A 26219-nucleotide genomic window follows, 5' to 3' on the forward strand; every position below is an offset into this window, starting at 1 on the left:
AACAAAGCGGTCAACTAGAAACATTTTACTGCCTTTTTTCGTTTAACGCCTTTGAACACGCAAAGGAACGTTTTTCTGACACGGTGGAGGTTTTAGGGCAGTTCTGTCTTCGTTTTTGTTTATTCTCCTTACGCCGTTTCACTCATGGAGAGCTCTGCAGAAGTTCCTCTTCAGCGCTCTGACACAGACGGTGGGTCTGTCTGTCCTGTCCTCCTGTCTGTCTGTCTTCATGTATGTCAATCTTCATGTCCGTCTGTCTTTATACTTCCATCTGTCTGTCCGCCTTTCTGCCCTCCTGTCTGTCGTCCTGCTTGTATGTCCTCCTGTTTGTCTGTTGTCCTGTCTGTGTCTGTCCTCCTGTCTCTCTGCCTATCTGTCTGTCGTCCTGTTTGTCTCTCTACATATCTGTCTGTCCTCCTGCCTGTCCTGTCCTTCTGCCTATATGTCTGTCTGTCGTAATGTCTTTGTCTGTCTGTCCTGCTGCCTGTCCTGTCTCTCTGCCTATCTGTCTGTCTGTCCTCCTGCCTGTCTTGTCTGTCTGCCTATCTGTCTGTCTGTCCTCCTGCCTGTCCTGTCTCTCCGCCTATCTGTCTGTCTGTCTGTCCTCCTGCCTCTCTTGTCTGCCTGTCTGTCCTTCTGCTTGTCTTGTCTGTCTGCCTATCTGTCTGTCTGTCTTTCTGCCTGTCCTGTCTCTCTGCCTATCGGTCTGTCTGTCCTCCTGCCTGTCCTGTCTCACTGCCTATCCGTCTGTCTGTCCTCCTGCCTGTCTTGTCTGCCTTGCTGTCTGTATGTCTGTCCTGTTTCCCTGCCCATCTGTCTGTCTGTCCTCCTGCCTGTCCGTCTGTCTTCCTGCATATCCTGTTTCTCGCCTGTCTGTCTTCCTTCCTATCCTGTTTCTCGTCTGTCTGTCCGTCTGTCTTCCTGCCTATCCTGTTTCTCGCTTGTCTGTCTGTCTGTCTGTCCTCTGCCTGTCCTGTCTCTCTGCATATCTGTCTGCCTGTCCTGTCTTTCTGTCTGTCTGTCCTCCTGCCTGTCCTGTCTCTCTGCCTATCTGTCTGCCTGTCCTCCTGCCTGTCCTGTCTATCTGCCTATCGGTCTGTCTGTCCTCCTGCCTGTCCTGTCTCGCTGCCTATCTGTCTGTCTGTCTGTCCTCCTGCCTGTCTTGTCTGCCTATCTGTCCTCCTGCCTGTCTTGTCTGTCTGCCCATCTGTCTGTCCTCCTGCCTGTCCTGTCTCGCTGCCTGTCTGTCTGTCCTCCTGCCTGTCTTGTCTGCCTATCTGTCTGTATGTCTGTCCTCCTGTCTGTCCTGTTGCTCTGCCCATCTGTCTGTCTGTCCTCCTGCCTGTCCTGTCTCTCTGCCTGTTTGTCTGTCTTCCTGCCTATCCTGTTTCTGGCCTGTCTGTCTGTCCTGTTTCTCTGCCCATCTGTCTGTCTGTCCTCCTGCCTGTCTTGTCTGTCTGTCCTCCTGCCTGTCCTGTCTCTCTGCCTGTTTGTCTGTCTTCCTGCCTATCCTGTTTCTGGCCTGTCTGTCTGTCCGTCTGTCTTCCTGCCTATCCAGTTTCTCGCCTGTCTGTCTGTTTGTCTTCCTGCCTGTCCTGTTTCTCTGCCTATCTGTCTGTCTGCTCTAAGCCGTGTCTCTACTCCAGCAGATCTAGAGGTGATGAATGACTCAGCTCTTTCTGTTTGCAGGTGGCTGCTCTAAAAGGCGCTGCTGGGCCGGGTTCTGGTGAGATGAATGCTCAGCTGCTTCAGTTTGCAGAAGCTTTGTTTGAAGGACTCCCAGTAAAGATGGGCTGGCTGTAGCTGAACACAGTCATGTCACGTGGTTCTGTTATGACGCTGGTTTCAGGTTTAACCAGTAGAACAGCTCTCAGTTCTCACTGTAGTTCATTTAGGTACCAACAGAGAACAGAATAACAGCTAAACTCCGTCTGTTGACCTGGAAAGCAAAGATAATTTTTAATTGTTTGATGAGACTGGGCAGAAAGCACGCGTTACATCATATTTTAATAACTATGTTTATGTAATAATACTACTTTATTTTCAGTAACCTCTTTGTGATTAAATCTAGTAACCCAGAGTTACTACAGAATTTTATTCAACGGCTTGGTGATTATTAAAATTTTATTTGTGGTTTTGGGGATTTTTGAAGTAAATCAACCGCACTCATAATTTAAAACCGAATCGGTGTTAATTAAAGGAAGTTTCTAAAACAGTTTATTTAATAAAACATTTGATAAAAAGATTATGTTAAAAGTTGTGTGTTATGTGTCTAGTCTAGTCAGACTGTTCAGAATTAATTTGGGGCTTTTGTGTAACATTCCACTGAAAGCTACTGGAAAACAAATCAATAAAATCTCATTAAACACTAATTCAATGAGGACTGGCATTGAAATCAATTAGAAATAGCTGGGTCTTATTTCATAAGCTGTGACGCTGTTATGATCTGGGTTTTTTAACTTGTGTGATTCCGGTGTGGACATCTGATGATGCTCTCCAAACAAGGAGTAGTCGCTCAGGGCCTTTTGGTTTTTTTCACACAAACAAAAAAAAATTGTGGGAAAGTTGCAGCTGAGTACATCAGGGCCATGGCTACATGTAAAATGGGTCCAGACTGTTGATGTGCAGAATAAATAGGAGTGGCCCCAGAACTGATCCCTGAGGAACACTTAGGAGCATGAAGGAAGCTGGAAGTGAGGCCTTCTGCCTTTACACGCTGAAGTCTGTTTGACAGAAAGTTTTCAAACCACCCAACAGCGTGTTCAGAGAGTCCGATGATGAGAAGTCTAGTGTGACCTGTTGTGTCAAAAGCCTTAGAGAGCACGCTGGGCAATTTAGGAGGTCCTCAGGTCTCAGAGAAACGGTGTTAGACATCAGATCAGATCATCATTTGTATGCTGATGACTGCCAATTTTAGGTTTCATTAAAACCTCGAGAGTCGGTGCAACCGACTGTGGATTGCCTGAATGAGGTGAAGGGCTTTATAATAACTTTTTACACCTGAACGAGTCTAAGTTGGAGGCTCTTTTATTTGTTCCTCCCTCTCCCACTGCAGTTAGTCCTGTCCTTCCACCCTGTTTTCGCAGCTTAGTGAAGCCAACCATCACCAACCTGGGGGCGGTTTTGGACCCAGAGCTGCGGATGGACTCTCACATTAGCCAGGTGGTTAGATCCTGCTTTTTCCAGCTTCGCCGGCTATCAAAGATGAAGTCCGTCCTGACTAGACACGACCTGCACACAGTGATCCATGCATTTGTGATCTCTTGCTTGGATAATGCGAAATCCCTTTTTTATGGATCCACATCTTCCTCGGTTGCGCGTCTACTGCTGGTGCAGAATGCGGCGGCCTGCCTTTTGACGGACACCAGACGGAGGGAGCACATTACTCCTGTTCTGGTCCAGCTGCACTGGCTCCCGGTGCGCTACCGCATCCAGTTTAAAATGTTCCTTCTTGTTTTTAAGTCACTCTATCTTTATGCGCCTCTGCACTTGACTCAGTCCTACGTACCTGGTCGAATTCTTCGGTCTGCAGACCACCGCCTGTTACAGGTCCCCAGCGTTCGGGTGAGGACGCGAGGAGAACAAGCGTTCTCAATCTCCAATCCAATCCAATTTTATTTATAAAGCGCATTCACAAGGCATTACAACCAAACAAGGCGCTGTACACTAAAAATGTTGGTTAATTAAACAGGCGTTATATAAACATGTCGAACACAGATAAAAGATAAAAAGGAAATACAACAAAATTCCCAAAAATAACAGCTAAAAATCATTAAGACACAGGGTGAAGTAAAAATAGGAAAAAAAAAAACATTTTATAATACGGAAGTCGATAATTGTGGAGTCAGTTTATAAACAGTGCAGATGTCAGTGAGGTTCATAATTATGTGGTATAAGCTAGGTTGAAGTAGTGAGTTTTCAGGCGTGATTTAAAAATGCTAGCTGTTGGTGCTAGCCTCACTAGCAGTTGTAATGCGTTCCACAGCTTCGGTGCACAGACAGAGAAAGCCCTTTCTCCACGGCTTTTTAAACGTGCATTGGGAACAGTTAGGAGGAGCTTATCTTCAGACCTGAGAGCACGCGGCGGGTTGTAGTAATGGACAAGTTCACACAGATATGGAGGAGCTTGATGGTTCAAGGATTTGTAAGTCAGAAGCATAATTTTGAAGTTTATCCTGAACTGCACGGGCAACCAGTGGAGAGATTTCAGAATTGGAGAAATGTGTTGTCTTCTGTCAGCTCCAGTCAGCAACCTAGCTGCTGAATTCTGGACCAGCTGAAGTCTAGAGAGAGCTACTTTACTGATGCCATATAAGCAGGAGTTGGAGTAATCCAGCCTTGAGGTGATGAAAGTGTGGACCACAGATTTCAGAAGACGTACACTCAGGATGTGCTTTAGTTTTGAGATGCGTCTTAGTTGGTAAAAACATGATTTAACTGTGTTATTGACCTTGGCATCCATCTTCAGAGCCTGGTCCATTTTTACTCCAAGGTTGGAGATTACAGAGGATACATTAGGTGAGAGATAGTTTAGGTCAGGTTGATGAGTTGCCGTGGCACTGTTAGGACTGAAAACGATTAAGTCAGTTTTGGAGTCATTGAGATGGAGGAAGTTATCAGCTAGCCATTGCTTGACCTCAAGGATACAATCAGACAGAACTTGCGTTGACTGAGTTGGCTTAAATGAAAAGTAGATTTGACAGTCGTCAGCGTAAAGATGGTATGAGACAGCGTGCTTTCTGAAAATGGCTCCTAAGGGCAAGAGATCACAAATGCATGGATCACTGTGTGCAGGTCGCGTCAATCTGTGTGCCTCGTCTCTGGAACCAACTACCCCTAGCAGTGAGAACGGCCTCCTCTCTCTCTGATTCTAAATCATGCCTTAAGGCTCATTTTTATGCTTGGCTTTTACTTCAGCCTAGTTAGTCTTGTACTACATCTCTGTTTTATTTTTATTGTTGATTTTATAGTAGGTACTGTACTACTTTTATTACTTTCTTCCCGTGTGTTGATTTTGATGCTCTTTTACTGTGTAGCACTTTGGTTGGCCTCGGCCGTGCAGAAATGTGCTTTATAAATAAATTGGAAGAAGGAAAAAGCATCAGGTTTTATTTAAAAACTCATCCAATCTAACTAATCCTAAGAAGAGCCTCAGGAATAACTTAATCAGACCAATTCTTGAACAATTGTCTCATTCCAGCTAAATTATCACTTTGCCTCTTTTGTTACAGATGGTTGTTGTTTTTGTACAGCGGGTGAAATCAAACCGGAGTTTCAAATTCAGATTGATTCACGAATTTTTCTCATCATCTGTTTGTTAGCGGATTTTAAAAATTGTATTCCACTGCCAGTTGTGTTTTAAATGTGATTTTATTCTGTTGCAAGCAATGCTTCATTTGGGTTTCACTTGATTTATTTATTTGTTTTACTTTCTATTTGACCTTTTGAGCGCTCCTTACTTTGTAGTGAACAGATCTGTGGACTGCCTTCGAGGTTCTTTAAAACTGAATAAATGAAAACAGATGAAATACGAACAGCTTCAGTTAAAATCTGGCACCAAAAATCACTGTGTATCAACTTAAAAGAAGGTGTCATAAAATGGCATAGTTCTAGATTTTACAGTCATGATGTGTGACGAAGGATCTGTCTGTTAGATATGTCGTGAAGGCCCATAAATCACAAAGCGATAATTCTACTACATTTAAAGGAAGATGTTTTTATGGGAAAAAACTACCAACTGAATCTGCTTTTCTGCTTGGTTGAACTCAGGATCCTCGGATTGTGCAACAATTTAGGCTATGTGGTCATGCTGAGTGCAGCTCTGGATATCCTCTCTAAACAAGAGACAAGAAACGTCACCGACTCTGCATCTGTAAGGAGGACAAACAAAGAATAGGGAAATACGACATTCAAATAACCGATAAAAATTCCTTTACACCCTTTTTTTTTGTTTTACATTGTAGAATTCAGGCGCACCGGCTGAGGACGTTCAAGCTGGAAACCACAGTAACAGCAGCATCTATGACTGCAGTCCTATAACCACCGGGGTAAATACAGGGTCCTCTGGGCTCCACACACACATCAAACTATCACTCATGTTGTGGAGTTCTCCTTCATGTTAACAAAAGGACATCTGGAGCTGTCCGTGTGTTTCAGGCAAGAAAACCTTAAGATCGTTATGTTAGTGAAAGAGTCAGCTGGAGAATGCCGCAGCAACATCTACAGGAGTCCCGGGACAGCGTCTTCCCAGCAGAACCAAGTTCACTGACCAATAAAAAGAGTAGCTGCCCCATTGGTGCTTTCTCCATAGAGGCAATGTTCTCCATCTTGTGAAGGGCAAGGTCGCCATAGAAACCAGTAAAATTGTTATGTGAGGGGGTTTGCTCAAGTAGTAAAGGACTAAAACTTAATTAGGTCTGGCCTTTAGCCTCTTGGACCGGCCGTTTGTGTGGAATCACCAAGCCCACCTGTTTTCTCTGACGTTGCTTCAGTTCAGCTCTCTGACTTAGTGGTTAATCAACCCCATGAAGCCTGGTTCCGATTGTGTAACACCCATTAAGTGTAAATCTGTGGACTCTGCAAGAGGTGGTCTGTGTTTCACTAGAGTCCTTTTTACAGTAGTATCAAAGCTCTGCTCCCATCAGGGTTGGATTGGTGAACACCAGGTCTGTTGTGAGCAAACTTCTATATTTAAGGTATTTTTTTTGTAACATTGGCTGGATTATCTCTTTATCACGGATTCCTGGGTCCCTTCAGAGGAATCTTGTTTTCAAGTGATTGTTCTTCTTTAATGTCCTGACATCCTCGGGCCAGGAAAAAGGTTTAGCAGCAGTTTTTAAATCAAGATTTGCTGTAGCTCTCTTTGTCAGTGATGATTTCAGCTTGGAATTGGACTGCTCTCCTCAGCACCTTGTTGCACTGGTCTACTGTCCAGCAAACACAAACCCTTTAAGTGATTTTTATGAGGTCCAGGGTGAGATTATGCCTATTCATGATCAAGTTCTGATCTTGGGGATTTTATTATACGTGTTTACTGTCCTGATTGGCCAGTTTTTGATACAGACTGGACCGCGGCATTTAAATCAATCACCTGGAGTAGTGGGCTGGCATTACAATTTCAGCTCTGCAATAGTTTAGGTCTTATCTCTCTAGGAGGAGTTTTCATGTCAAGCTGGACAATTACTCATCCTCCTGTGTTGACCTCCTTGGGGGTACCGTAAGGGTCCACGCTGGTGCCCCTTTTGCTGATATCTCTGTCCCCTAGGTGAAAATTTTGAAAACATTATTTCAAATTCCACTTGTATGCAGACGACTTTCTGGTTTAGTTTTTTCATTAAACAAGCTCTCAATTCAACCTCTTTGATTTTCTTCTGGAGATTAAATTTTAGGTGGCTCTAAATTACTTGAGTTTAAAGAAGAGTCTGAGGTCACTTTGTTGAAACTGAGAGATTGTTATGGTGTGACACATGGTCTTAACCTTCCCTTATTGGCCCCCAGTGAGAAGGTCATAATAACAGTGAAAGTGATAATACGTGTGGATCTTAAAATGTAACTGTCCGTTCATGCTTTTTTCATCCATGCCACATAGCCAAAGTAAAGCGGTTTCTTTCACATGCTCATTTGCCATTTCTTCTTAACCTCCAGGTTGGATTGCTGTAGTTCGCTTTATGCAGGAATCTGCCAGGCTTCAATTGCAAGACTTCAGACAGTCCAAAACTCAGTGGCTAGATGGGTTTTAAAAATAGAGCATATCCTGGTCTACCTTCACTCTGTACCAAAGAGCATAAATCGAGTTATTTTAACATTCAGTGACTATTTATTTACCTCACACCAAGATTATTCTCAGCTACACAGTGGTGCAGCTCCAGGGTTTGGCGAGATCCATCCTGGGTTAAGGATGTTGTAGGACTTTCTTGATGTGTTGACATTGCAGTTGATGTCTGTGGAACAGCAGACTGGGGTTCCAGTTTAAAAGAATAAAGGACCATCTGTCATGTTATCTTCTAGTGGCCTTCATAGTCCAAATACATTCTTCAGGTCTACCTGTGAACCCAGAGGACTCATCTCAGAGTGGACAGCAACGTGTTCAATTCCAAGCAGAATACAAATGCAGCATCTTCATCAGGAGCTTTCAATTAGACTTCATTTTCAGCTGCAGTTGATTTTAAAGTGCAAGCTGCAGATTCTCCTTCTGCCTACAGGTGTTACACTACTGAATCATTCCTATAGGTGTTACACTACTAAGTTGTTCCTATGGGTGTTACACTACTGAATCGTTCCTACAAGTGTTACTCTACTAAGTTGTTCCTATGGGTGTTACACTACTGAGTTGTTCCTACAGGTGTTACACTACTAAGTCATTCCTATAGGTGTTACACTACTGAATCATTCCTACAGGTGTTACTCTACTAAGTTGTTCCTACGGGTGTTACACTTCTAAGTCATTCCTATAGGTGTTACACTACTGAATCGTTCCTACAGGTCTTACGCTACTAAGTTGTTCCTACGGGTGTTACACTACTGAGTTGTTCCTATGGGTGTTACGCTACTAAGTTGTTCCTACGGGTGTTACGCTACTAAGTCGTTCCTACGGGTGTTACACTACTATGTCATTCCTATTGGTGTTACACTACTGAATCATTCCTACAGGTGTTACACTACTAAGTCATTCCTATAGGTGTTACACTACTGAATCATTCCTACAAGTGTTACTCTACTAAGTTGTTCCTATGGGTGTTACACTTTTAAGTCATTCCTATAGGTGTTACACTACTGAATCGTTCCTACAGGTGTTACGCTACTAAGTTGTTCCTACGGGTGTTACGATACTAAGTTTTTCCTACGGGTGTTACACTACTATGTCATTCCTATAGGTGTTACACTACTGAATCATTCCTACAGGTGTTACTCTACTAAGTCGTTCCTACGGGTGTTACGCTACTAAGTCATTCCTATAGGTGTTACACTACTGAATCATTCCTACAGGTGTTACTCTACTAAGTTGTTCCTATGGGTGTTACACTTCTAAGTCATTCCTATAGGTGTTACACTACTGAATCGTTCCTACAGGTGTTACGCTACTAAGTTGTTCCTACGGGTGTTACGCTACTAAGTTTTTCCTACGGGTGTTACACTACTATGTCATTCCTATAGGTGTTACACTACTGAATCATTCCTACAGGTGTTACTCTACTAAGTTGTTCCTACGGGTGTTACACTTCTAAGTCATTCCTATAGGTGTTACACTACTGAATCGTTCCTACAGGTGTTACGCTACTAAGTTGTTCCTACGGGTGTTACACTACTGAGTTGTTCCTACGGGTGTTACGCTACTAAGTTGTTCCTACGGGTGTTACGCTACTAAGTCGTTCCTACGGGTGTTACACTACTATGTCATTCCTATTGGTGTTACACTACTGAATCGTTCCTACAGGTGTTACGCTACTAAGTTGTTCCTACGGGTGTTGCACTACTGAGTTGTTCCTACGGGTGTTACGCTACTAAGTTGTTCCTACGGGTGTTACGCTACTAAGTCATTCCTACGGGTGTTACACTACTATGTCATTCCTATTGGTGTTACACTACTGAATCGTTCCTACAGGTGTTACGCTACTAAGTTGTTCCTACGGGTGTTGCACTACTGAGTTGTTCCTACGGGTGTTACACTACTATGTCATTCCTATTGGTGTTACACTACTGAATCGTTCCTACAGGTGTTACGCTACTAAGTTGTTCCTACGGGTGTTGCACTACTGAGTTGTTCCTACGGGTGTTACACTACTAAGTTGTTCCTACGGGTGTTACACTACTAAGTCGTTCCTACGGGTGTTACACTACTAAGTTGTTCCTACAGGTGTTACACTACTGAGTTGTTCCTACGGGTGTTACACTACTGAGTTGTTCCTACGGGTGTTATACTACTAAGTCGTTCCTACGGGTGTTACACTACTGAGTTGTTCCTACGGGTGTTACACTACTGAGTTGTTCCTACGGGTGTTACACTACTGAGTTGTTCCTACGGGTGTTGCACTACTAAGTCGTTCCTACGGGTGTTACACTACTAAGTCGTTCCTACGGGTGTTACACGCTGGAACTCGAACGGGAACTCCAACTCGAAGGAACGAACTGGGACGAACTGCTGAACCACCAGAGGGATCCTGCTTTAATATTCTCATGTTATGATTTGTGTAGCCAACCAGAGGTTGACATTTTGAGGAATATTACCAAGACAACCTCAGAAAACATGCCTTCTTTGATGCCGGATGCTCTGATCTGGGGCGTTTGACTTTACCTTGTTCTTGTGTGAGTAAATGGTGATGGCCTTGTCATATCAACATTACTGATCAATGTAATAATAACATAACATTCATTTCAAACTTCAGCCACTCAAGCACAGATTAATGAAAGTATTTCATTATATTATAATTAATTTAAGTGACAGTAGACAAACGTTTATTTAATGATTATTTAACTTATAAGTTTTAAAAGTTCACATTATATTTAAGAAATCATTCTTTGATTTAGCAACTAATCTGAGCTGCAAGTGTTCCTTATTCAGAGGCATGAAGAATCCTGCAAGGGAAGCTTGAGCCTTGAGGAGGGAACATCAGTGTTGACAACACGTTATCATGTGCTCAGAGCTGCAGAGAGGCTCTGAGCTCCAGCTGAGGGGATGAATGCAGGCAGATTAAAGGGAACACGTGCAGTCTTGTGTCTCCATTTTGACCAGATATTGAAGGGTCAAACTGTACTTAAAAACTGACCATTGCTGGGCGTTACATCACTCTGAATAAAAGTGAATCCACACGAATCCTACAAGGCTTTACAACTTATAAGTTATATAATAATATGTGATAAATGAACAAGATGTCTAAATCAAATGTTTGAATAATCTGTGCTTAGATCAATGAATTTGAAATGAATATTGTTCTTACAATGATCCATTTATATCACAAATCAGTATGCGTTTGATTTAACAAGTTAATCATTATCTACACTCGCACATCTTCATAAGATACAAATTAAGGTTAAGGTTCACCTCACATAAGTGTTTTAAGCCATTTTTATTCACAGTAATAAGAATCTTGTATCTGAAGGAAGGAGTGGCTTTCTGAGGAGTGTTTTGGTAAAGCCTTCCAGAAATGGCACATTCTGATTTGCCAGAACGGCTGGAAATCATGGCAAAGCAGTTTAATAAAACAGGATTTACTTCCCGATTAATTCCGTTTCCAGCTGAACCCCGATTTGGCCAAATCGGGAAAGAAGCCTCTTTTGTAACGATCTCCTTAGACCTTAAGTCAAAGCCTCTCTGCAACGCTGCGGCTGATACCAGACAACCGGCTCTCTAAGAGCCAAACAAACATCAACCTTAGACACAAATAAGCATTCCAGCTTTCGGCCTTCACCTTGGGGGATCTCGGACTGGACGGGTCTTATCGGAGCTGTCTACGGGTTCCTGATATCAGAGTTCCCTCCACCGGCAGTGACCGTCGACCCCCCGATCGAACGAGAACCTCCACACCAAGGGTGCATAGACTTGGCATGACAGATTGCGTCTGATGCTGTTTTTAATAAACAACTCTCTAGTTTAGAACCAAACAACACATTTTTTCCCACCCAGATTTCACAATTTCTCTCAGATACAAAGAACGGTTGCTACAAAATCTAGCTTCCCTCACAGCACCTCACATGCATCACATCACCTCTCATTATTGTCTCATTATGTTATGTATAAATTATTAGTTTAGGAAAAAGAATTAAATTCATTTTATAAACTATATACTTGTTTCTGTCTGAATTAATACGAAGTGTGTTTATGGTCCCTGAAGAAGTAAAGAACCCTAGAATCTTCTGATTAAACATTCAAAGATCAATCAGTTTGATATTTCATATTTGTATGGAATCATCACGTCTTATTGGTCATAATAGATATGCATTAATTGCGACACCCTGCTGACAAACAAACAGCGGTCAGCATTAGAATGCTAATCCTTTCAATAAAAGTGATCTTCTCTTTGCAGGCTGTGCTGTTAGCTGACATCCTCCCAACCCTCTTCATCAAACTTCTTGCTCCACTTGTGATCCACAAACTGCCTTATGGGTAAGAAAACACTAAATTCATCTCTTCTTCATCCTTAAAGAGTGAAGTGTGTATGAGGAATGTAACTGTGCCCTTGGTTAAAGGTTGTGTTTTCTTGCTGGAGTTAATTTAAACGTCCTTTTTGTGTTTATTCTTGTTTAACCTTTCCACTGGAGGCTAGGGCTAGGGTTAAGGTTCTGCTACCGAGGCAGCTTAAATGCATTCAGTGGGGTTTATGTGTCAAATTCTCGTAACAGAATTTTTGTTTTTTACTTCTAGTTTCCGAGTCTTGTTCTGTGTCATCATGGCACTAACAAGCTTCCTGCTTGTGTCCTTCTCCTCAGCTGTGTGGATAAGTATCTTTGGTAAAACCAACCGTTATTAGATATTCTATTTGTTATCACAACTGGAAGTCAACATATTTAGGATAAGATGCCACATGATGGAAACCTTCTGCTTGAGTTTCGTTTCCTCTGTTAACTGCTGTGGTCGATCACAGGAAGAGACACAGCCGTGTTTCAGTTTGATCTCAGATTAAAAGAATATACACGCATCCTCCTTTTATAACGATGTTAGTGATAGCAGCGCCTCAACACCCTACAGGAGTCTGATTCATTGGATCGTCCTTTAACATCATGTTAGAAACAAAATGGGGTCCTCTGTGTAAATAAATAACACAGACATGTAAAATGAGATGAACCAAATGAGGACAGATTAGGGTTCAGAGGTCACGAGCCTCACAGTCTGAAGACCGAAGCCGTGTTGTCTGGGCTTTGAGGATGCTGGATTTGTTTCCTGGAGGGAGATATGCGTGGAGTGTTGGTGGGGTACACCATTAGTGTTCTTTGCTCTGGTTCTGGTTCTGCAGGTCAAGAGAATGGAGGCTGCTGTTGGTCATTTTGTAAGCAGATCACTTCTGCAGCTCTTCCTGATTAGCCTCAGACCAGTTATAGGGTCTATCTCTGCAATCCCATTGTTGACTGTATTTTCTCTCATATATATTATTATAGACACATTTACTGAAGGGCAATGCTGAAATAAGTTTATCCAGTATTTGTCCTTCAGCTGGGACACCTGAAGCTGTACCCTGACCAATTTCTCTTTATTTACAACACACTGTCTGTTGTTGTAGGAGTGGTGTTTGCCAGTTTGAGCGCTGGACTAGGAGAATTGTCCTTTCTCTCTCTCAGTGTCTTCTTCAGCAGGTAACTGTCCCCCTCACTCCCATATTGATTTTATTTAAGGTCTGCTCTATTCTGGCATGCAAAATTTAGTTATTTAGCATGACTTTAGAAATGAGGAACAACAATCAGACTGCAGGGCAAGGAGGGAGAGACACAGACGAGGCCTTTAGGTTTGAATTTATTAAAATGCGAGTAACAGTGGAGCAAGTATAGACATGTGGGAGGTGTTAGGAGAGAAGGGGTTCTTTCTAGAGAGGAGTCTGGGTGTGGGTGTGTGTCTCTAACACTGGTTTCCCATCTGCATCAGGAAAGTACTCCAAGGCTGGGGCTCAGGCACTGGTGCAGCTGGTCTTGTTGGTGCTTTATTCTACTCAGGCCTCATCCAAGTTGGCCTTTCACCTCAGGTCACACTTCTCATCATGCTCTTGTTTCCAGTTGCTATGCTGCTTAGGTAAGTGTGGAAATAGCATGAAAGGATAAAGCAGACATGTTTCCTGTGTGAGTAGGTCTTACTTAGGAAGAATTCAAAATATGATTGTTATTAGTGACTGTCTAATCCTTGCATCGCCGAGCAGCTGATCAGGGGAATTTGTTGATGCGTCCGCTGATTGATTCAAGTCCAAGGTTTCAGTTTTAAGGTCCTTTAATAATAATCAAAGATTCTTTTTAATCCACGTAAAAGGTTCAGCAATCGCAAGTCCCATAATAGCAAAACTAGGAGATCCATGAGTTAAAACCGTAATCCATAAGAAAGTGTCGTTCATAAAGAAAAGGGGGGTTCCAAGTTTAAGCGGTCAGCAAAAGTTGACTTCCACCATTACCGGCTCACTAAAAGACAAAACCTCCACCAGGTGCACCAACAGGTGATTTACCAAGCACCACTACTACAGACACCACGTCACCCCAGGCTCTGCCTGTTCACAACATCCTGGTTTCCTTCTCAGGACTAATAGAATTTCTCAGGAAACTATTTATTACTCAGAATTATCCGATTTTTACTCCAAATGCTTCCTAAAACTAAGAACGTGATGAAAGAACAACATGTGAATGATGATGAATGATAGTTGCACTTAAAGCGATATTCCATTCCAAAGTAAAATTTAGTCTTTTGCCATTTTCCCCAAAGTCTCTCTTTATGCTGATGATATGCTTATATATATATATATATATATATATATATATATATATATATATATATATATATATATAAAATATGAAATCCTCCTTCTAGTATCCCAAAGCTGTTGACTCTTCTTGATGCATTTAGTCAAGTGTCTGGTTATAAGATTAACATTCAGATGAGTGAAATGATGCCTATAACTCTTCTGGAGGGACAGTTCACTTGTCCCATTCAATTTAAAAAGGATCCAGGTAAATTTAAGCATTTAGGCATTTGGATTACATGTAAATTTAAAGACCTTTTTAGGACTAATTATAACCCTCTGCTATGTTCATTCTTTGTTTTCTGTCCATTTTCATTTGTTGTGCTTCGTCATCATACACAGAGCAAATAGCTTGTTTCATCACTTCTGTTTATCTGTGGTCAGCAGAGGACAATACTGCCCTCTACTGCCTGCACCTTCTCCGTTGATCACCAAATCCCATGAATGGCCCAGCATGTATACTTCTTCGTCCCTGTTCAACCCAGGACTATGAACAGGGACAAAGGAGTGTTATGATGAGTGACATAAATGAATAATGTGTTCCCTGCCAGGGCTTGACTTGGTCATCAGAGGACATATTTCTATGAGTCAGTCTTCAAAGGCTGCAGACATGGTTAGGTTTGCAGGATAATAGGACTCATCCCAAACCATCACATCCAGGTAAAACAGGAAAACCCAGCTGTAGAAATCAGATTAGTTTCATGATGGTTACATTTTCCATCCTGTTTTGCCCACAAGCTGTTATTATGAATCTCTTAAGAATTATAAATGAAGAACTTAAACTGCTTCAGCAAGGTGAGAAATCTCATAAGAGAAGTGGAAAATCAAGACTTGTATCAGCTGAAGGCATATTCAACTCAATCTCATCATTCTTTAGAAAGTAGGTTTTCCTAATTTGAGATTAAACTTGAACGAAATCCTTAAGAGCCTTAGTCTGACGCCAACTCAATTTTAGATTTAACAAAAATATAAAGGTTTAGGAACAAAGTAAGATTCATTTGAAATATTCACTAAGCAGCCATTACAGTTCATTTAAATAATAAAATAGAAGAATCCATTGTTGAACAACAATAACATATCAGTACCAATTCTGACTGTGTGGATTTCATTCCAACCAGCTATTTCGGGCTACTGGTTTATCCACCTTCATTTCCTCAGTGGAGGCAGGTGGAGACTGAATATGCACCTGTGGACTCAGAGGACAGGCAGTGGCTCATGGATGAGTCAGAAGATGAGCAGGAGGTCTCAACACCAGGTAGATGTCACACCCTAGTGCTGGTTCAGTTTGTGCATCGTCATTAACTTCATCACTGCAAGTGTTGCACTGATCATACAGTCAACGGTGTCAGTGTTTCACTAGGAGATATAACTATTTGGCCCTAATTTTAATGATAAAGAGATAAAAAAACGTGTGTGTGTGTGCGCGCGTGTGTGTGTGTGCGTGTGTGTGTGATTAATTAATCTCGTTAAGGTGTTTAATTTTAGTCGTATCTTTTATATTAAATCTTACATCTGACAGTCAAACAGGACCTGATAGCTAGGACATAATAATAATAATAATAATAATAACAATAATACATTTTATTTAGCAGCGCCTTTAAGGACACTTTACAACAATGGGGAAAAATAAATAAATAAAATAAGATAAACACAGTACAGAAATATGTAAAAACACTAAAATTTAAAAACAATGTGTTTAAAACTATGTGGTAAAAGCTTGTGTGAAGAGGTGGGTTTTGAGTAAACAGGACGTCGAGGTCATGTCCTGGCAGCGTAGAGTTCACATCAGAGGCAGGTCACTGGTGACAGCATCCAACTCCGAGAGCTAGGTTTATATATGAATGATTATCCTGGTGAAACACACGAGGGAACCTGCAGGTATTTAGTTCACGTAAAGTTCAGACGATCAGCTTCATCAGAATAGACGTGTGATGGTGATCCAGGTGCTGTGTAGAGGTTTACTGATGTAAAGCAGACAGGTGTGTGTTAACATGAGGTTAGACTTCACACAAACAGCTTCCACGGGAATCAGTGTTTTACCTAAAGGCGGAACCCCAGAGACCTTTGGTGTAGTCGTTAAATGCGTCACGTGGAAAAGGGGCCTTGTGTGTCAAAGGTCGGGCTTACAGCAGCAGCCTGATAGTGACACTCGGTGGACGTGCTGCGAAACTGTCAATGATGTTAAAGTACTTCTCGAATATTCCCTTAGTCCATAATCAGTATGAACATGAACAGGTGAAAAAGGACTACAATTACAAAATAATGAGCAGTTGCCCCCTCGATGCAACTTGACCCCTCTTTCCTGTCTGTCTCTTAACTTTTATCGTTTTTAATAGTGATTTATTTTATCACAGCTAATCCAGATGTAATTTCCTGCTGCTTGGCTAGGCTACAGCGACACACGACCCTCTAAAACCTCCGTCATTGAGTCATATGTTATATATTGACAAAAGCTGTTCGACATCTTAATTATTTAAATGTAGCTGGTGTGGAACAATGAGCAACGCTCTCAAGGATGCATTTGGAGTTCACACGTATTCTCTGTGTTGCTACTGAACAAACGCTGAGGCTGTGTGTTCTCCCTGTGGAACGTTACAGAGCAGAGAACCATGGGACCCCTTACCTGGAAGGAGAAGTGTTACGTCATCAAGGTGAGCGGTTTTTATTCACATGACTTTATTCTGCAGGGGCCTCATTTATCCACCGTATCTATGGACAGATCTGTGTGTATTTCGTGCGCAGCCTCGGCTTTACACATTGTGTGGTATTTACCAGTTCGTACTCATGCGTGAACATGTTCCTAAATATAAGAGCAGCTCTGACCGTGCGTAGGAACAGCGTCTAGTGTGAGAGCGGCGGAACAGCAGTACTGAAGGTCTCAGTCATCCGCGTGTGTTCCTCATCCACAAATTATATTTACCCAGAGTGTTATGTTTATGTTTATGTCAGTGACTTGATGCAATCCTCATACTAAGCAAGCATATAACAACAGTGGAGAGGAAAACTCCATTTTAACAGGAAGAAACCTCCAGAGAATCCTGGCTCAGTCATAGGCGTCATTTTAACCTGGGACGCCGGGGACATGTCCCCGGCAAAATTTGTGATTGGCAGCTGTGTCCCCCCCACTTTCAAAAACACCTGCTGATGAGGATTTTTGTTTTACCAGCTCAGATCTTATACCAGGGGTCGGCAACCTATTCCCATCAAAGAGCCATTATTACTCGTTTCCCACGGTAATTTTGGACAGACCTTAATAAGCAGTGACTTAAGTGAAGCAGGCAGGTCGCGCTAGAAAATTTAGTTTAAAAAGATGTCATAAATGTGTTCCCCCGTCCTTTTTATTTATAAAATATGAAGTAAAAACTCACAATTTAATTTTCATTCATTTGTCATTAATATGTAGTCTACACCCGTGCGTTAAGTGGACCATCTTCCAGTAAACGCAAAGCATCCAGCCCACCTCTCCAAATGCGTAAAATGTGCATCAGCCGCTAGTTAGGCGCGCCGCGCGCACCGTCAGCTACGTCAGCCCAGACAAGAGCAGAGCAAATAGAGAAAGAATAGAGGATGATTGTGTCTGGATGTGGATGGAGATTACATTTTACAGCAGCCTGATCATCATTTAAATACGTAAACTATCACCTGTCTTCTAGTCCACGCTATCAGCATTATTTTAATTGGTGTGTGTGTGTGTGTGTGTGTGTGTGTGTGTGTGTGTGTGTGTGTGTGTGTGTTTTCCACTTCAAACACTGGTCTAACCAACCAGACCAGTGTGTCCAGTAACATATTAATGTTACAATTAAACAGTTTCCCTTCATATAGGATAGGAACATTTCACCTGCCGTGGCCCGACCGCTTCTGCTCCACACGAACTTTGTGCGTGATCAAATGTCTCTACGCATCATGCGTCTCCATATTAGAGACGGGAACAAGCGCTGTTCAGCCAGTTTCATAATTTCATAAAAAGAACATTTTTCCAAGTGACACATCCCTCAGAGAGACCGGGTTTCCAGATCGCTTCAGTGGGAGGAAATCATTGCATGCACCATGGTTCTGCGCTGCGAACCCCTCTACAGATCTTCAGCTCACTGTCCACCGTGGGCGCTCCGAGCCGCGCTGAACACAGTGTCCAGTATAAAGCTCTGATGTTCTGATGGGAATATTTTACCTCCGCGAAGTGCGTTAACGATTAAAATGTCAGCTCATCCATGTGCATCAGTGTGCGTCGGGGTAATTCTTTCAAACCAAGCAACATCCTTGAGTTCATCTGTCAAGATAAACAGTCAAATGGAAATATATGTAACCTGCCGTTTAACTGTTTTGCCTTCTTGTGAAGATTGTTGCAAAGAGAAACAATTAAACTTGATTAACCCCAGAGCCACCCAGAGAACCAGAGCGCATGTGGGAAGATTCCTCCCACTGAAGCGAGTGTTTTCCAAACCCTGTCTCTTAGAGAGACTTGTCACTTAGAAAATGTTCCCTGATTATGAAACTTTGGCTGAATAGTGCTTGTTCCTGTCTCCAATGTGGCGACACATCCAGGAGCCTGTCTGAGGAGAATCCCAGAATCTCACATCGTCTTCAGCTCATAAAGCGCCTATGATTACGCACAAGCGTGACGCGTCAACCCGGTCTCACAGTAAGACCAGGTTGGACCTGTTCAGGTTTACGCAGACAATCTTTACATTTAGAATTGGCATACAGATGTAAAATTAATGCAGTAAAATATAAAGCATTTTATTTAAATATCCATTCATTATTTTACAAACACAGAAATCCGATGGATGGAAGAGCCGCATGCGGCTCCAGAGCCGCCGACCCCTGTGCTAGCCTACTTTATTGTCCCCAGCAATTTTTAAACCCCACCCAAGTGTATGGTTATTGTCCCCAGCAATTCTGAAAACAAACTGACGCCCTTGGGCTCAGTATAAACAGCCATTCACCACAACTCACTGGGGATCGAGAAGACAGAGCACACACACACACACACACACACACACACACAAAAAGCAATGTTTCTATGGTTACATTGTGATTGCTTAGTAAATATTCTATTTGGCGAGAGATAAACTTTATTGTGGGCTGCGCAGTGGTTAGAGCTGTTGCCTTGTAGCGAGAAGGTCCTGGGTTCGCTTCCCGGCCTGGGATCTTTCTGCATGGAGTTTGCATGTTCTCCCTGTGTATGTGTGGTTCTCTCCGGGTACTCCGGCTTCCACCCACAGTCCAAAAACATGACTGTTAGATTAATTGGGCTGTCTAAATTGTCCTTAGGTGTGAGTGAGTGTGTGTGTGCATGATTGCTTGTCCTGTGTGTCTCTGTGTTGCCCTGCGATGGACTGGCTCTCTGTCCAGGGTGTACCCCGCCTGATTGCCCGTTGACTGAATCTATAATTAAACGGGTAAACTAGCAGTAGCACATCCAACGTCAAGGAAGGCAAAAAGTTATTATCAGGAGAGGGAGAATGTTTAAGTGGTTAGCAGCAGTGTGCTAGACAATAGCCCCATCCATGAGGCCTCCACAGCTCAGCAGAACATTGTTGTAGCTTCTTCTGGGGAGAAAAACACTTAGAGAAAAAATAAAGTTAACAGCTGAAATAGCAGGAAATAATACAGTTAAAGAGCAGATTGTAGAAGAAAGTAGAGTGTGGAAAGTGGTCAGTGTATCCTCCAGCAGTCTAAGCCTATAGCAGCATAACTACAGAGATAACTCAGGATAATCTATCCTATTTAGATGGAGGCATGTTGGAGGCAGGGCAAGGGAGAGCCGTCTTTACCGACTGTACACTCCACCTCCCTCTACTCCCCGATTTGTCCAGATTTAGGCTAACATCAGATTTTAACCATGGGCCCTATCAAATAAAAATGTTTTAAGCCTATTCTTAAAAGTAGACAAAGTGTCTGCCTCACGGACTAAGGCTGGGAGCTGGTTTCACGAGAGAGGAGCCTGATAGCTAAAAGATCTGCCTCCCATCCTATTTTTAGATATTCTAGGAACCACCAGTAGACCTGCAGTCTGAGAGCGAAGTGCTCGGTTAGGAACGTATGGAACAATCAGGCCACTGATGTATGATGGAGCTTGATTATTAAGAGCTTTATATGTGAGAAGAAGGATCTTAAAATCTATTCTGAATTTAACAGGTAGCCAATGTAGGGAAGCTAAGACAGGAGAGATATGATCTCTCTTTTTAATTCTCATCAGAACTCTAGCTGCAGCATGTTGGACAAGCTGAAGACTTTAAACTACATTCTGTGGACTTCCTGAGAGTAATGAATTACAGTAATCCAGTCTTGATGTAATAAATGCATGAACTAGTTTTTCAGCATCACTCCTGGAAAGGATGCTTCTAATCTTAGCAATATTCCGAAGGTGGAAAAAGGAAATCCTACAAACCTGATTAACCTGGGATTTGAATGACATGTCCTGGTCAAAGATAACACCAAGATTCCTTACTTTGTTCTCGGAGATTAATTTAATGTCATTCAGGTCAGGTGATTGACTAAGCAGTGTCCTTTTCTGGATTTCTGATTTCCTTTTCTGGATTATTGCACATGATCTCTGTGAGCAGGGCTTGTGGAAGTTTGTGTGGCCTCTGGCAGTCGTCTACTTTGCAGAGTACTTCATCAACCAAGGTTTGGTAAGTGTTTAGAGACTCACACCAGTTCAATCTTTTAATCACCTCTGAAGCGTACAATCCTGGAAAACCCTCATCCAGTCATTGTAAACGTCTCGTTCTAAATGATTGGGTCATAACCCATCCATCAAACTGCTCTCTGACCAATCATTGCATGTTACTGTATTCTAGAGGCATGGCTTGGCGGAAAGGGGGTTGCTCCTTTTGAATTATGTATATTCTAAAAGTAGCTCACTTGAATGGTAAGAAAAAACTCCCATTCCACCTTCAAGCAAATATTCTGTCATTTGTTTTATTTTTCAGATGGAGCTCCTGTTCTTTCACAACATAGTTCTGTCCCATGCAGACCAGTACCGCTGGTTAGTTAAGCAGAACCACGTTATGTCTGCATTCAGACTGTGTGAACGTCTTACCTGTTGGGTGTGTGTGCGTTCGCAGGTACCAGACGCTGTACCAGTTGGGTGTGCTCGTGTCTCGATCCTCCCTGTGCTGCTTTCAGATCAGGAAGCTGTGGGGTTTCTCTTTGCTGCAGGTGAGAAACAAATCCTGACCAATTCAGCTGAAAGTGAAACGGTTTGGTACTTCTACAGAGGCTCCGCCTCCAATCACCACACCTGGATTTAGGTTTGTGTGATGCAGAGAGGCTTTATAATGGTTGACACATCCGGAATAAAACAACCTCAAAGTTTCGTCTTTTTGTAGGCTAATGTCATCATTAAAATCATTTAATAAGGAACTTGGGATACTTTAAATAGGCTAATTAAACAAGGATCTTCCAAGTTGTCATATCCTGATCACTTTATTGATGAAAAAGGAGAAGATTATAATATGAGAAATGTCGTAAACAAGTTCAACAATTATTTTCCAAATGCTGGCTCTAAGCTGGCTGCTGATATTCAAGATAACGGAGTCATAGAATCAACTATTGAACAGCTTTCTTGGTCATTTTTCCTATCAGCAATAAATGAAAAGGAAGTTATACATGTTGTACAAAAGTGTTAAAGTAAGTCATCCACTGACTGTCATGACATCAAAATGACACTGGTTAAAAAAGTTATTTTGAATATTGTAAAACCATTAACTTACATCTTTAACTTGTCATTCCAAACCAGCTGTTTCCTAGTAAAATGAAAATCGCTAAAGTAATTCCATTGTTAAAAATGAAAGCAAACATGCATTTACTAATTACAGACCATGCCTCAATTTTCTAAAATTCTAGAGAAGCTTTTCAATTCCCGACTTGAAAAGTTTCTTGAGAAGCATACAATAATCAGTGAAGGTCAGTACGGATTTAGGTCTAAACGAACAACAACAATTGCAATAACTGAAACTATAGAAGAAATTACAGATGCACTTGAGCAAAAGGAGTATGCAGTTGGTGTTTTTGTCGATCTAAAGAAAGGTTTTGATACTATTAATCATTCAATCCTATTAAATAAGATGGAAATATACGGAATTAGGGGGCTGGCTGGGGACTGGATCAAAAGTTATTTAACAGGGAGAGTACAGTTTGTAAACATGGGTCAGTATTAATCAGACACTATAGGCATTACATGTGGTGTCCCCCAGGGGTCAGTGTTGGGGCCAAAACTATTGAATATACATATGAATGATGCTTTTAATACATCTAAAGAACTGAAACTCATACTATTTGCAGATGACACAACTATACTCTATCGTAGTGATGATTATGATGAGCTTGTAAACACAGTAAACAAGGACGTAAGTAAAGTAAAAAAGTGGATGGATGGATGGATGGATGGATGGATGGATGGTAGGCAGGCAGGCAGGCAGGCGGGTGGGCGGGCGGGCAGGCGGGCGGGCGGAGTGGAACAAACTGGACTTACAACACAAGCAATGCCAAACTATGAATTGAGTTAAACTGTTGTATAAATAAGGTCTGGACAAAGTATGGAGATGAGAATCCCTAATCAATCAATCAGTCAATCAAAGCTTTATTTATAAAGCACCTTCCGCAACCCTGTCGGGAAGCCCAAGGCGCTGAACATGGTACATGAGAAAGTTAAATATGGTGAATGAATCGAAAATAAAAGCAATTCAAATTACAAAAAAAGGTAAAACATTCTAGTAGAAGACAAAAGGGTAAAACAAGGGATAGAGTGAACCAATGAAAACAGGGAAATAAAATCAACATAAAAGAGGGCCAAAGTCAAACACTTTCAGGAAACGCCAAGCTGAGGAGGTGGGTTTTTAGGCGACTCTTAAAGACTGGCAGAGATGGGGACAGCTTAACTGAGGTTGGCAACTGGTTCCAGATTGACGGTAGCCTAGTGAACTAGACCAAATTCTTGCTTTTATGGGCCATTCCCATCTGTACCGGGTCGGCCTGGGCCGGACAGCGTAGGTTGTTTACATATCTGGGTGGCCTGGTATTTTTCCGGGCCAACCAAGGCTCATTCTCAGCCCTCTTCTCGAGGGGGTCTGCTTCAGGCCGACCAGGGCCAACACACCCACTGCTGACAGCAAATTCACACCTTCCATTAGAGCAAGCCTCTGATTGGTGAGTAGAATCAGCCCACATGGGCTTAAGGCAAGGATGTGTGGAATCAACCGGGCCAGGCTGGGGCCAACTGGGGCTACCCGGCCCAGGCCGACCCGGTACAGATGGGAATGGCCCGTGGCTTGCCAGGCTAGAGTGACGGTGCTAGGACTGAGAAAGCCCGGTCCCCGCGAGTACGACAAATAGAACGAGGGACAGCGAGCAGGCCTTGGTCAGAGGAGCGCAGAGCGAGTGATGGGGAATGTTTGTTCAGGAGTGTGGCTAGATAGGGGGGACCACCACCCTGGAAGAAATTATAAACAAAGACGAGGAGTTTAAAGTGTGAACGATAACAAACCGGAAGCCAGTGCAGGGAGCTAGAACCGGACTGATGTGGCCCTGTTTCCTGGTCAAAGTCAGGAACCTGGCTGCGCTGTTCTGCACAACCTGTTGGTGGCGCAGTGATGACTGACACAGCCCTGCATAGAGAGAGTTGCAGTAATCAAGCCTAGAAATAACAAAGGCATGCAGTACCCGCTCCAGGTGGGCCCTTGACAGCATAGGCTTGAAATTAGCAAGGCGTTTCAGGTGAAAGAAACTAGACCGGATCACTGAGTTGATGTGAGCATCAAACTTAAGTCCAGCATCAATTTTCACCCCCAAACTGGTGACAACTGGTTTTGAGTACGGAGAAAGAGGGCCAAGATCAACATAACGACCCACAGCCCTGCTGTTGGGTGAAAAACAATGAGCTCTGTCTTTCCCTCATTCCGATGCAGAACGTTGGCCATTAGCCAAGACTTCACCTCGTTAATACAGGACACAAAGGACTGGACAGAGTGACCTTTCTCCTGACACAATGGAGAGTAAATCTGGCAATCGTCAGCATAGAGATGGAACGATAGGCCATGTTTATGAAAGATTGACCCCAGAGGAAGCAGATGAATGGCAAACAAAAGAGGACCATGGATCGATCCCTGCGGGACCCCCAGCGGAGCCCCTCCCAAGAAGAAAAAACATCACCCAGTTTAACGCAGAATGTCCTGTTGTGGAGATTCAATCTAAACCAATCCAGAGCTGACCCTTTGATCCCAACCCATCGTTCCAAGCGATCGAGTAGAATTGCGTGGTCAACTGTGTCAAAGGCTGCCGTCAGATCCAACAACAGAAGCACCACAGATGTACCCTGATCTAGTGATAGATAGATATCATTTAGGACCCTCAGTAGAGCCGACTCTGATGTAATTTATTGTCGATTTACTCTGTCTTATCGCATAAACGTTCCATGTTGATATTTTTCTTTTACCATTGTTGGTATAATTTGTTGTTAAATTGTAAAAACTTTACGATTGCCTGTGGTTACACCATCACTTTTTTATACAGGAAAAGAATGATTGAATAATCAACAATGAAGCTCGAGGTTTACTCTCTGAATGAGGATCTGGGGTGGGATTATATAAGTTTCCTTCTTCCCATTCATTTTCAGGCAGAATTGCATGGCATTTTATGTAAATACCTTTGCACTAAATGACTTATATGATTTAACCATTCGTTACCTTGTTTAATAGACTGTGCCATTGCCTGAAAAAAATAAAAATGAATGAATTTTATTAGACAAATGTAAAATAACATAATAATAATAATATAGACTAGTTTTTACCAGTAGAGAAGTGTTGTCTCTCTCACCCGTGTACATTTCTAGGACGGGTGGATTTATGAAGTGGGAGCAGCGTGCAGCTCTACTTATGCAGTGTTTCAAAAATCAGATGACTTCTTGCATAGTCAGGCTTTTTTGGCTGAGCATGATTAGACTTTTAGTACGGATTCTGTCCCAAATGTAATAAATGAGGCCCCTGGTCTTGTTTTGTCCCGCTCATCTCTGCCCTCCACAGTGTGTGAATGCGGTTTTCCTCCTGTTCGCTGTTCGGTTCCAGTTCCTGCCCTCTGTCTGGCTCGTGTTTTGTATTATTTTCTTTGAGGGTCTGCTGGGTGGAGCTGCATATGTCAACACCTTCCACTTCATCAGTGAGGAGGTAAAAGTGTCTTTTGTCTGGTTTGTGTTTAAATGATTCGGAGCTAGTTGCCTCATGTTTTACTCTCATCTTTTCAAGAGTCGTTTGTAGATTAAATGAAAGTATAAGATCTGGGAGTGAACTGAGCTCATCTTTGATGGGGTTGGGGTTGGTTGATACAACCTAAGTATTTTTACCACAGAGCCTTCTGGTGTGGCTGTAATAAGCAATAAGCTCTTACCTACTTTGAGTTTTTTGTTACATTCAAACCTGTTTTTATAAACGATCAGCTGTCTATGTGTGTCCATCCTGATGGAGATATTTGCTCCTGCAGAATGAAGACCGATACAGAGAGTTCGCCATGGCAACAGCCAGTGTGGGAGACAGTCTGGGCATCGCTTTGGCCGGAATTGCTGCTTTTCCTGTCCACAATTACTTCTGTTCTCTATGATCTAACCCACACTCGGATCAGCAGAACGAATGAGCAAGATGTGGCTGTGTCTCAGCTCAGAAGTGACTTATTTAATCTGAAGAAAACTGATTTACTTCTGCATCATCACTGATGGCTTCCATGAGAAAAGGCTATAGCTGATGAGCTCCTGTGCTTCGTTCCTAAACGTTTAGGTTCAGGAACTGGTCTAAAGGGGTG

At 42.5% G+C, this 26219-nt stretch overlaps 1 protein-coding gene across 2 annotated transcripts; it reads left to right on the forward strand.

Annotated features, from left to right (window-relative positions):
• On the forward strand, positions 1–26219 carry cln3 (CLN3 lysosomal/endosomal transmembrane protein, battenin). 2 transcript variants are annotated; one of them, XM_015968956.3, is made up of 15 exons: positions 1–190; positions 1690–1726; positions 5770–5872; positions 5964–6047; positions 12021–12100; positions 12359–12444; positions 13212–13284; positions 13571–13714; positions 15545–15681; positions 17025–17077; positions 20993–21061; positions 21362–21417; positions 21497–21590; positions 25451–25591; positions 25905–26219. In XM_015968956.3, the coding sequence occupies exons 1-15, from the start codon at positions 145–147 to the stop codon at positions 26019–26021; spliced, it is 1320 nt and encodes a 439-aa protein (XP_015824442.3). In that variant the 5' UTR covers positions 1–144; the 3' UTR covers positions 26022–26219. The 2 variants fall into 2 exon arrangements, with proteins under 2 accessions (XP_015824442.3, XP_070403054.1); XM_070546953.1 differs by lacking the exon at positions 1–190 and adding an exon at positions 3087–3162 and having other exon boundaries at positions 1708–1726.

The sequence above is a fragment of the Nothobranchius furzeri genome, chromosome 18 (genome assembly GCF_043380555.1).
Source record: "Nothobranchius furzeri strain GRZ-AD chromosome 18, NfurGRZ-RIMD1, whole genome shotgun sequence".
NCBI lineage: Eukaryota > Metazoa > Chordata > Actinopteri > Cyprinodontiformes > Nothobranchiidae > Nothobranchius > Nothobranchius furzeri.